Source organism: Saccostrea cucullata, unplaced genomic scaffold (assembly GCF_032062105.1).
Source record: "Saccostrea cucullata isolate Sc308-1 unplaced genomic scaffold, CSIRO_AGI_Scuc_v1 ctg1987, whole genome shotgun sequence".
Taxonomy (NCBI): domain Eukaryota; kingdom Metazoa; phylum Mollusca; class Bivalvia; order Ostreida; family Ostreidae; genus Saccostrea; species Saccostrea cuccullata.
Window position 1 is genome coordinate 47092 of NW_026921544.1, and position 12754 is coordinate 59845.

Sequence of the window (12754 nt, forward strand, 5' to 3'; positions counted from 1 at the left end):
ACAATAAATAATTATATCGTTAACATATATGTATTGTCAATTAACAATGGTTATTTCATCTCTAATGTAATTAAAATATTTGAAGTGAGTTTGATAAAACAACACACAGAGTCTGATACATCTGTTTTATAATGGAATATTCTACTTGGAATAATTGATAATCGTAATCTTACAACAAAGCTTTATGATAAACATAAGGACTTTAACTTTTCAATCGTCACTTTTCTTTACTTTTACAGCAATACACATTGTACCATTTACACTTGCATACGGGGTTTATATCTCGACGTTGATTCAATACCTATAAGTATGCTCCCGGCATGAACAACTTCTAAATCAATGTAGACTATCATTGATAAAGAAGTTGAGGAAACATTTCATGTCATTCTATAGTTGATACAATGACTTGGTTGCAAAGATGAAATCAATTGCTGAATGACGTCTTTTATACTAATTTCAGGCGATTTTACGTATACATACTATACCGTTGAAGTATTTCCCCCTTATTCCCCGATCATGCCAAATAACACACAAAGGATGTGACCGGTCAGCAGGACACGCATTCTCCTTCTCGGCACATGATCCCACTTCTTATTTTAGAGGTCTGTGTTTGTCTGGTCCAGTTTGTATTGTTGTATGATCTTCTGAGCTTAAACACTTTGCATTATTTTCCGATATTTCAGTTTAAAAAGTTTCATAGTCATTTAATTATATCATTATAGAATACAAATATTGATAACTTATGGTAAAAGCACTTGAACATAAAGAAAAGTTCTTCAAAAAAATCAACTAAAAATATTTTAATTGAATCATCATGTCTTTCAAATATTTTTTTTTCTTTTTGTTTTCGCTAAGTAATGCGAAGTTGAGTTTTGAGTGGTTAATTTTTATTTTATATGTTTATAAAAATTGAAAATATCAAGGATTTATTGATAAGATACCATTTGTCCCTAAGTTACATTTAGCATGGAGTTCTTCTTTATTCTTCTTTGTGATCATATTGCTGGAACCTCTATGTCAAATATAGGTTAGTCTCTTCAATAAGATATTGATAGAAAATGCCCCTTTTTGGAAGAATTAAACTTGTTTTATTTCTTACATTTTTTTTTAATTTGTTTCTATAGAACATATTTTATTGCCAAAACAATTTCCTCGTTATTTTATATAGATAAAAAACTAAATGCACTATAATATCACTTAGCTTCCTAAACAATATACTTTCTCGGTATAACAGTAAAGGAAGAAGGACGCCTTTTTCATTTATTTGTTCAATTATGGTATGATTGATTGATTGATTGTATATTGTTTAACGTCCCTCTCGAGAATTTTTCACTCATATGGAGACGTCACCGTATGCCGGTGAAGGGCTTCAAATTTAGACCTATACTCGGCACTCAGGGCCATTGAGCAGTGAGGGTTCTTTATCGTGCCTGCGCCTACCGTGACACGGGACCTACGTTTTTAAGGTCATATCCGAAAGACCCGTGACTTTCACTTCTAATGCCGAGCGCTTGGCGAAGGAACAGTCACTACCTATTTTTACGTCTTAGGTTTGACGCGGCGCCGGGAACGAGAATCGAATCCGGACCTCCCGATCACGAAGCGAACGCTCTACCACTAGGCTACCGTGAACGGTCAATTATGGTATGCAAAGCACAATTAAGTCAACAATAAGGAAGTGAACCTACGTGCAGGGAAATATTTATAATTTATAACAGTTCAACGGTTTACACAAAACACACAATAATACACATTAAAAGAAAAAGAAATATTTTGATGAATTGAGCTAGACTACATCAATAGTTTCTATCTATATATTGCTGAATTCCACAAAGCAAAATAGGAATAATCCATTGAAAGCAATCCCTTGCCTTATGTATATGGCCATTGATTTGGATGCAATATTTTTTTAAACTATTTTATTTAGATACTTCCCGTATATTATCTAGAAAATTGATTCTGTGGTATACTTGTTGCATATACATTGAATTCATATTTTCCAGATTTTCAAAATAATTAATTTTATTATATAGTCTATTTATTGTCCCTATATAATCTGTACAAACGCAAACAGTTCATAACACTACATATTCACCGGATTTTTGGCCGTATTCACCGGAGGGTCAATGCGCGTGCTACGGCATTGTGACGTCACAATCAAAACATCGAACAACGTTGTGAACAATGGTTGCAACGGCCGCAGCGAGCTAGTATCTGAGCAGGAAAACAATTATTCAAACCTTTTTCAGGATTATTATTTAACATCTGGACGTCTTACACATAGCAAAACTCGGAATGGAAAACACGGCGGTTACAACCAGTAATTTGGAGATTTTTTTATTTTCAACAATGGAAGAACGCAAATAAAAATGGTGTCGTCATACAGCCTTCAATGTCTTATCTATTCAAATCCCGACTATATAATAAAACAATTATGGACTCTTTTGGTGTTGAATATGGTTTGTTATTCACCAGAAAAATATCCATATTGACCTCGGCTTCGCCTCGGTCAATATGAATATTTTTCTGGTGAATAACAAACCATATTCTACACCAAAAGAGTCCATAATTGTATATTATTATTTATATAACTTTAATATTTATTTATAATAATAATAATAATAATAATAATAATAATAATAATAAAAACAATTTGGTTTACATTGTACCATGTTACCATGACCCCGTACAAATGACTAGTTTTTTACATACCCCCGAGTCACAAGATTAGTACAATTTTCAGATTTTATAAACATTCAATTTTGATTTTTGCAATTTCATTTCTAAAACCTGTGACCTTGTCCAACTTACCTTTGGCGATCTTTTAAAAAGAATGCAATCTTTGCCTTTATAGACTTTTTTCAAGGCTCTGGCTATAACAACAGCCATAACTTAATATTTTAATACCCTATATTTACATTTGAAAATGTATTTATTAGATGAACCATTGAAGAGAAAATGTGTTCAATTCTGTGTGAATTTCATTTGGGGGGTCAGAGGTCATAGCGCGACCGAATCAAAGCAAGGTGATATTTTGTCAACATATTTCTTATACGGTGTAGCTTGTTTTGTAATATTTCTTTGTTGATAACGATGAAAATGATAAAATGACAATAAATTTTTCGATGTAAATAAGGTTTTGAATTCTAACATGTTTGACCCCTAACCGCACTTACTTTTTTAACCCGAAATTCCTTTGGAGTTATGTAAACTAAAACTTGCGATACCACCACTTTGACTTCAAATATTTAAAAAAAATTTTTTAGATATTTAGATTATTTTCAGGAGCAATTATTGTTCTTTCAATTTAATTATATAGTTATTTCCTGAACTAGACTGCTTAACATAGATGTAAACATTAAAATGTTGGAGTGAGCGAACTGATTATTTCGCGTCACAACATAACCATGCGGCGGCCCGTTCGTAAATGCAGTTTTACACGAAATGTATTCGTCTTAAATGGAAATATAAGTAATAAACAACAATATTAAAAAGTTCAGAGGGAAATGAACTTTAAGTTGCTACGTTATCAAATCTACTGAGAAGCCCTTTGGGCTTCAAAGAATTGATCACGTGACCAACTAAAAGAGAACTTTTTAAAATTGTTGATTATTTGTTAAATGCATGACCTTGTCCAAAATGAACTTACAGAAGTATAGGGTCAATGAACATTTCTGGTCACAATATATTCTTTTTTATTTTTAGGTAATTATGGAGTTTCTTGGTCACATTTTTGTACAAAAAAAGAATTCCACCCCTCCTAAAGATGTACAAGTGAAAGCTCAGGTTATTTGCATTGAAATAATTCTTTTAATTTATGACATTTGACAAATCAATCTGAAAATATTAGATTCATAAAATCAAATACCCCGGTAGTATAAATCAAGTCGAAAGAGCTTAAAAAAATTGTTGGCTAATTGGTTTTTAAAAAAAATCTACAAACAATAAATGCATACAAGGCTTCAGGTATTTAAATCACATAACCTCATTTAGAACGAAGACAAGGAATTAAATTGTGATGTACAGGATTATCAGAGAAGCCATGTTAGATTTAGATGTGAGAGAAAATTATATTTAGATAATTCAAAATGTTACAAGACATTACCTTAGTTGCTGTCATTCATGACCCCAAGTGTAGATTAATACATTAATTTCTATTCATAGTTTTTTATTTTATTCTTTAGATTACACTCATCGAAAAAAGAATTGTTCGTATTCTTCCTAATACATTTACAAGGGGCCCATGGGCCACATTTTCTCACCTGAGCAATGTGACTAAGAAAAAAAGCAAAAATCATATTATCATTGAAAGTTTAAATCCAATAGTGGTCCCAACCAATCCTTAAAGGGGAGAGGGTATTATTTGAACAAACTTGAATCTACACTTACTAGGGATGCTTGCATATTTCTTTGTCTACCTGTGGATTTATTGCCCTTTTAAATTTCAACTTACATTGTGGACCCGCCCTACACCCAAGGGTCATGATTTGAAAAAACTTTAATCTTCACTTCCTGAGAATGATTCCATTTGAATATGATCAATCATGCCTTTGCTATTCTTGAGAAAAGATTTTTAAAGAACTTCCCTATATATTTCGAAACTATGATCAGCCATTGAAGCTCCGCCTTACCCCAAGTTGTCATGATTTAATAAACTTGAATCCCCACTACCTGAGGATGCTTCCACATGAATATGATCATTCATGCCTTTGCTATTCTTGAGAGAAAGATTTTTAAGAATTTCCTATATATTTCTATGTAAAAACTTTGATCAACCACTGTGGCCCCAATATAAGTTCCATCTTTCCTAATTTTTAAAACATCGTCAAATTTTCACTACTGTAGATCACTTAATTTTCGCGACACCTTATTTTCGCGAGATAGTCATTTACTCTTTATTAGCGAGACATAATTTTCACGAATTGTTGTTTTCTCCTCTATATAATCATTAGGAATACTTTTAAATGCAAGAATGAAATTTTCGCGAGCTCATTTTCTCGAGTAATTAAGCAAAAATTAAGTTCTCGCGAATAAAACGTGATTTACAGTATTTCTAACTTCATTTGAAAAAAATTGAATCCCCTTCACCTCAGAATACTTTTTGCCAAGTTTGGTTGAAATTTGCCTTCGGCTCAGGTGAGCTAAAAAGGTATACAGAACATCTGGACATGTGGAGATAACAAAATCATGAAACTCTACACCCTCTAGGGCAAACTACTAAAGTAAATCAAAACCAAGTCAGGGAAGAGACCACGTGGCATAGCAGTGACAAGGAGTGGAGATCTGGTTTATAGCGACCCTGAAACAAGAATTGTAAACATTGTGAAGAATGACCGTATACAGAAAGTGAACAGACTACAGGTATGGAAACCTTACAATGTGTGTAGTTCCTCTTCTTGTGACCTCCTAGTTACCATGGTCAGTGATAATGATAAACAATCAAAAGTTGTCCGTTACACTGGCTCTACGGAGAAACAAACCATTCGGTTTGATAGTGAAGGTAAACCTCTGTATTCATCTGATGACCTCAAATACATCAGTGAGAACAGGAACCTGGATATCTGTGTGGCTGACTATGGAGCCGAAGCAGTAGTGGTGGTTAATCAGGCAGGAAGACTCCGATTTAGATACACTGGTCATCCTACTACTACCAAGAGATCGTTTTATCTATGCGGCATCACAACAGACAGCCAGAGTCATATCTTAACAGTAGACTGTTTCAACAACTGTATCCACATCCTAGATCAGGATGGACAGTTTCTCCGTTGCATTGATAACTGTGACCTATGGCGTCCATATAGTTTATGCATAGATACCATAGACAATTTCTTTGTAGGTGACTGGGGCAGTGGTAAATTGAAGATAATCAAATACATGTAAATAATATATACACATAAAACTGTTTGTTTCTGAGATAATCTCTGTGGCTGAGTGAAATAAAATTGTGAATATGAATTCAAGTTCTTGTGAATTGCATTTAAATTGTTAAAAAAATTAATTGTTACAGGAGCTAACATTTTAATGGTGTCATTAATGTTAACAGAAATCAGAACTCTATGCTGTGAAATCTGATGATGATAAACACTTATTACATGTTTCAACATATTCAAATTACTGACTATGATGAAACCATGGTGTTACATGCGTATACATGTTAATGTATTAAGTAAATGATTTTAAATAAGAGTAAATTTACAAATCTCCTTATGATATGGTAATATTCTAAAACGTTATTCTAATTTTTAGACAAATTACAAAGCAAAATAGGGAGGAATATCAAATTTCACATTTTATGGATGTAGGGTGCCGTGTTCTATTTATAACAATATATATTAAGATTTAAAATGTCTATGTCTGAGATTAAATTACAAATTGTAAAAAAAACTTTATTTTAACACAAATCGACTGGTTGGTGGTTATTAAATTCACATACAGGGTGGCCTAAAAAGAAACAAAATCAGGGCTATTAGCTCGTGAATTTAAAAAAATCAAGGGCATCTAAGTAAAAAGAATAACTGTCTGATTTTTTTGGATTCATGATGATCAATCGATTGGCAAATATACAAGTAATAAATAACGATTATTTGGTGCTAGCGCGCATCATGGAATATGCTAGCAGAACAATTGCTATTCATAATACCATAGAAACTTAATGTATGATATGGAGATAACGAACAGTATTCGGTATCTAATTTTATAAAACAATACAAAATAGGAGTAGAGTAAACACGAACCTCCGAAACATTGGAGGTGGGATCAGGTGTCATAGAGGAGTGAGCATCCCCTGCGGACAAGTCACACCTGTCGTGTGTTCCTTGTCATGATCATAAAAAACGGAAAAGTCTGTCGTCAATTTAGTGTATGAATAATGTACATGTACTAACAATCATAATGAAAAACGTCTGTTAGCATTTGACTCAATGATCAGTTACATTTGCTGACAAGCTCATTGTATCGACCATGGAACTTACGAAATGATGACTTTAAGGTTATTCTCGAATACCTGAGTTGTGATGTAGGAAATCGTGTTCTTTAACAAAATATCAGTGTAGACTTCTGCTCCTGCATCAGCTGACTTATTATTGGTCCTTGCTATAAGAATTTTTACTGACAAGTCGATATAAGGTATTGACAAATTGACATTATTGACATTATACATATACTCAACGTAAAAAAGCTAAGGTTTGTGTATAATATACTGCAGTAAAATTAAGGAAATCTCAATTCTGAAATTTATTATAAATTGATGTGATGAAACCAAATTGTGTGTGGATTTTAATGATAGAAAGTGACAAGTGTGGGGACAGAAGAATAAGCGTTTTAGTGGTTGCTGCGTGGCTCAACATGGTCGCTTTGGTGTGAGTTATGTCATGGTATAGGGAGGCACTTCGATTCAGATGTCCACAGAGTTGTACATCATCAAACTTTGAGCACTGACCGGTATCAAATACAGAGAAGAGATCCTTCAGCCAATTGTGAGAACATTTGCCTGGGCAATAGGATCAGAATTCGTTTTAATGGATGATACGCCAGGCCACACAGAGTCAACACCGTGAACCAGTGCCCTGGGACTATCGCGAGAATGAAGTGACATTCGAAGTCAGCAGACCTCAATCCTACTGGACATGTCTGGGATGTTCTTTAGAGACAAATTCAGCAGCGGGATCCTGCTCCATGCTATACCAATGAACTCGAAGTTGCTCTGTTAGAGGAATGGGATCGGATACTGCAAAGAACATCCGTTCACTCGTTGCAGGGCTATGATTCAGGCAAGGTTAGGAAGTATTGAGAGTTGTTGGATAATTGTCAGTTTTGAATTAATCAAACTATGCAATTACTGTATATGAAAATTCACTCTGATTAAAAGGGTTTATTCATAATTGTTAATCTTGTTCTTCTGTTCAAGTGAACATTTAACATTATTTCTTTTCAAATGTGTAAGAACTTTACAGAGGAAATTATGTAAATTATTTTGATAAAATATACTTTTTTAGATGTAGAAATATTTAAAGATTTTCATACCTCTTAACTTTTTTGTTGAGTATATACCACATGGCTTCTAAGGTGACATAGCAGAATATTTGCCTCAAGGTCACTGGAAAGCCCTGGAGTGTTATGTCACCCGATGCCGAAGGCATCATCTTGCAAATGATCGAACACTTGGAAGAACCTAAAGAGAAACTTTTAGCCAAGAAATCCCGTGTACACTCAAAACTTACACAAGAGTGTGTGAGGAATGTTTAAGCGTAGGTATTGACATCATTTAAAATTCAGTAATCGTTCAAGCATGAAAATAATGAAGCATATTTTTCTTTGTGTACAGCCTCTGAAATTGTTAAATCTGTTAAACAATAAAATTAAATTATTTCAAATATTATGGATATTTAAACACGGTTTTTTCTTTATTAAGTGGAGGAAAATATGGGGTTTTCGGATACAGGCTTTGTGATGGAACTTTACACATTTTTTTATAGTAATTAGAATCCAAATTTCAAAAACAAACTCAAAAAAGCAATAGAAAGGCACTTTAATGGGAACATAGAATTTTAGTTGATAAAAGAAGCGTTAAATCCTCAGTGTGTGATCAGTGTTTGGTGGTGAAATTATAAATGAAGAAAAAAGATACAAAATAGTTTAGGAATGTTTGGAGAAATTTCAAGTCAAAAAAATCATGAAAGAATTTTTCAAACGTTGTTGCAATTACATCTGTTCATCTTTTCATAGAAGGGGATCTTGCAAAAGTTCAACATCTCCATGTTCTTCAAACGATTGGCCGCTGCATTTGGCCTAATGAAAATATGTACGAAATGGGAAGATCATTTGATAACGTGCATGATGTGTCCGTTATATCAATACATAAATCGGTACTTGGGTTTTTACTGAAAACCATTGAAGGGTTGAACGAAAAGGTTCATGTTTATGGACAACCTTTTTCAACACTGACCGACAGGCTGGTATTTAAGTATGGCGCGACTACATCAAAAACGGAGGGATTTGTCCAGAAAGTTAGCGACTTTGAATTATTTGATGGCGAAGTTATGATTATATTACCGCATGTTGCTTTTGAACCATATTCCGATAAAGGAGACAGTAGATCTATCGTTTTGACGAGAGTCGGGGACGATTTATACGCAGTTGGTATCATATATTGTGGAGAGTTGATGCTTCTGAACGCGGAATGCTTCAGTGCAAAAAATGAGACAATTGCAGCTAGCCTCCGAGTGGCTCTTTATCGTTTTACCAAGGCAACTAAGAAAGTTTTTACATTCGACACAATATAGTTTGGCTTGAGAGTAATCTCAACATTTCAATTTATCAGCTGTTTCCTTATTGAACTATTTGTTCACCGAATAACATTAATATCTATCGACGTGTTTAATATGCCGAAACCATACAGTGAAGCAGTATTACATCTTGGCAACTCATCAAATTAAAAAAAAATTACTGTCTATCTTTTCAAACTCCCTTTTTAAATCTAGGATCTACAGATTTTATAAACCGTAAATATTCTTGAAAATATTTTTTTATTAGAAATTGCCGCCAATTACAAATACGAAACAACGAGCAAGATCTCTTTCTTGGGCGTACTGGCCGTCCGGATGTGTAACAGTCTCCTTTCAGGAGCGTCCAGTAGTGGTATTGAAACTAGAGACGTACATGTCTTCTTCTTATTCAAAGATTCTACATATATTACAAACTTTCTTAACGTACATTTTTAACGTATTTATTAAAACATTGAATATCCTTTTTTATATGTGGTATACATAAAATTACTAGAATTCCTCCATGCACATTTTCATATGTAAAAAATCTCTATTCAGTAATTTTATGTTTTAGTGTGAAATAGAGGATGTCTACTCTATCTTGTCACCTATTATCTTCTCTAGAATCTCCACGGGTCACTTTTTTGTCCAGGTTAGAGAATTGTATTGTTCATAATTCTCATAAGATAATCAGTGTTGATTGTTTTCAAAGCAGCAGTGTTCACTATTACTCTATATACATGCACCTTTACAGTATTATTCTTACTTTGTATAGATTTTTATTCAATGTCAAATTAATTCTTATTATTGTATATTATGCTAAATATATTTAGTAATGTTCATCATTGATAAACGTTTTGTTTCTTGTTTTTTCTTATATTTTGACGAATTTTACAATCATAATATCTCATTGGCTGAAGACCGATCTTAAGTACATGTATCAGTTCAATATACTGACAAACGTTCGTTTTCTAAACAAATGCAAATATATCGTAATTTTCTAACCACATTCTATATGGGCTCCTTTATTACATGTATGCATACAACTTGAAATCATACACTTTTCCATTTTCTGGCAAAACAGTTTGAAGAATTCTTCACGTGCTTTTAAAGACATTAAGATTTCAGAAATCAGAACTGTTTATTTTCTAGTTCATAAATCCCGCCTGTGAAGATAACGCTAAATCCAAAATCCACTCCATTAGTGTATAACAACAGTACATATAATTCCATTTCCATTGTTGGTGAATTTAAAGGTTGTGGCAGAATTAAACCGAATGAAGGATGCAGGAACCTTTGCGAAAGTCACTGAACCGACAGACTGGTGTGCACCTATTGTGAAACCATTAAAGAAAATTGGGATGTTTGATTGTGTGTTAATATATATCAAGAAACTGAAACAGTGAGTCAAGCATGAACATTGAATGTTGCACAACTTGGACGGCGTTGCACCGAAGTAAGGCAAGCTAGAGTGTTTTCGAGGCTTGAAGTTTCACCAGATATATCCTTATCTCTAGAGAGCAGTCATCATATTGCTTTCAGTGGGAATATTTTTAACGTCAGCGCCTGAAATAAATTTTTAGCGTTGTGTGTCAGAGATACATGTATTGGAAGATACGGTAATGCTTGTTTACCAGGAAGTTCTAACGCGAATATTGCAAGTTCAAGGGGAAAGCGAAGTTTTCGTGGATCCCAATATATAAGTTCAATTAATCACTTAAAAGGATTAAAACGAATAACGGATATAGCTAAATGATTTCACAGGTCTCACTGACTTCATTATAATCGAGTTTTTCATTGTTTCTAGTAAGCAGAATGATGCTACATGTATCATGGACGATATTGAAGTAGAGTAATACACTTTCTTATGTGTACGGACCGAACCGTAATTCAAGAGGCTCTAAACCAGATACCTTTAAAGACATTCTCTAGTACATTCAGGATATGTAGGTCTGAGTTAATGATATGAACTAGCACGAGAAGTATGGTGGTCAGAAATATCAGCCAAAATAAAGCAAATGGTTACATCCTGCGAATTCTCTCTTGTTCGTCAGCAAAAAAAGACACGTGAACCACTGAAGATTTACAGTCCTCTGGACCTTTTATGGTAATAAAAAAAACTGTCTTTGCAGAATTTTGAAAGGTTAAAGATAAATATTATCTAGTAGGAACAGACTATTTTTCTGATTTTCTGGAAATTGTATAGTATATTTTAAGTCTTGGTTATCGCTAATGTAATTGAAAAATGCAAGAAAATATTAGTTTCTTGGGGGTATTTCAGAGGAACTGGAAACCGAAAATTGCACCTAGTTTACGTCAAACTCTTTCATAAAGTTTGCATTTATATGGATTCATGCACCACCAGTCCTCACTACTCACGACCGTTCACGGTAGCCTAGTGGTAGAGCGTTCGCTTCGTGATCGGGAGGCCCGGGTTCGATTCTCGTTCCCGGCGCCGCGTCAAACCTAAGACGTAAAAATAGGTAGCGACTGTTCCTTCGCCAAGCGCTCGGCATCAGAAGTGAAAGTCACGGGTCTTTCGGATATGATCTTAAAAACGTAGGTCCCGTGTCACGGTTGGCGCTGGCACGATAAAGAACCCTCACTGCTCAATGGCCCTGAGTGTCGAGTATAGGTCTAAATTTGAAGCCATTCACCGGCATCGGTGACGTCTCCATATGAGTGAAAAATTCTCAAGAGGGACGTTAAAACAATATACAATACAATACTACTCACGAGAAAACGGCGAGGCTGGGAAAGCTGTTAATACCGCAGAGCGTATTTTACAGCAGGATTGCATTTTATTAATCACCCTGTTTCACCAATACGAGTCAGTCCATTTGACCTTTACTGGAACCCAAGTGACCGGACGTTGAACAGGTGAGAAGAACCCACACACGAAGGAAATTATCAAGTTCAGTATAATCGATTTGAAAACTCCTTCCGCTTGCAACAGGGGACCAAGTTCATGTTAAACAGACATTAAATGTGTTTAACAGACATTAAGGAAAAAAACTGGACAAATAGGGACAACTAGTACAAAATACAAAACTCGATCATACCCAGTGGAAACCGATCATACATTATTGAGAAGAAATCGAAGGCACACTGAATCACAACCTACATTAAGTGTGTTGTATCCGCTAATGGACAGTTAAACAAGTGCTCCAGCTGATGTTGATTGGCGTCCATAGCCACCTCCTGTAAAGTCCAGCGTTCTGCTAGCAAGTCGATCAGATTCAAAGATTTCGAGTGGATTTGTGAATTTTTTGTGATTGACAATTTTATTTTTATGTTACACTTAATGCCTTAAGGTAGATCGCGGGTTTACTGCTCGCCTGAAAATATAGGCTAAAAATTTGTCAGCCAACTCCTCTCGTTTCAAATTTTTTTCCCCGAAATTTTTGTGAGATTCGTCTGAGTGGTTAGATTGTAATCGTATTTCAAATGCGATATTGTTGATAAGAACAGGTGACGTTTTTTTGTGAAAT

The 12754-nt window shown here is 34.3% G+C and overlaps 1 protein-coding gene across 1 annotated transcript; it reads left to right on the forward strand.

The window, feature by feature from the left end:
* The first annotated feature begins 3711 nt into the window (after window positions 1-3711).
* Window positions 3712-5880, forward strand: LOC134260260 (uncharacterized). The gene is given in 2 exon segments (XM_062742831.1): window positions 3712-3786; window positions 5158-5880. Coding segments are annotated over 2 exon segments (798 nt in total).
* The last annotated feature ends 6874 nt before the right edge of the window (window positions 5881-12754 follow it).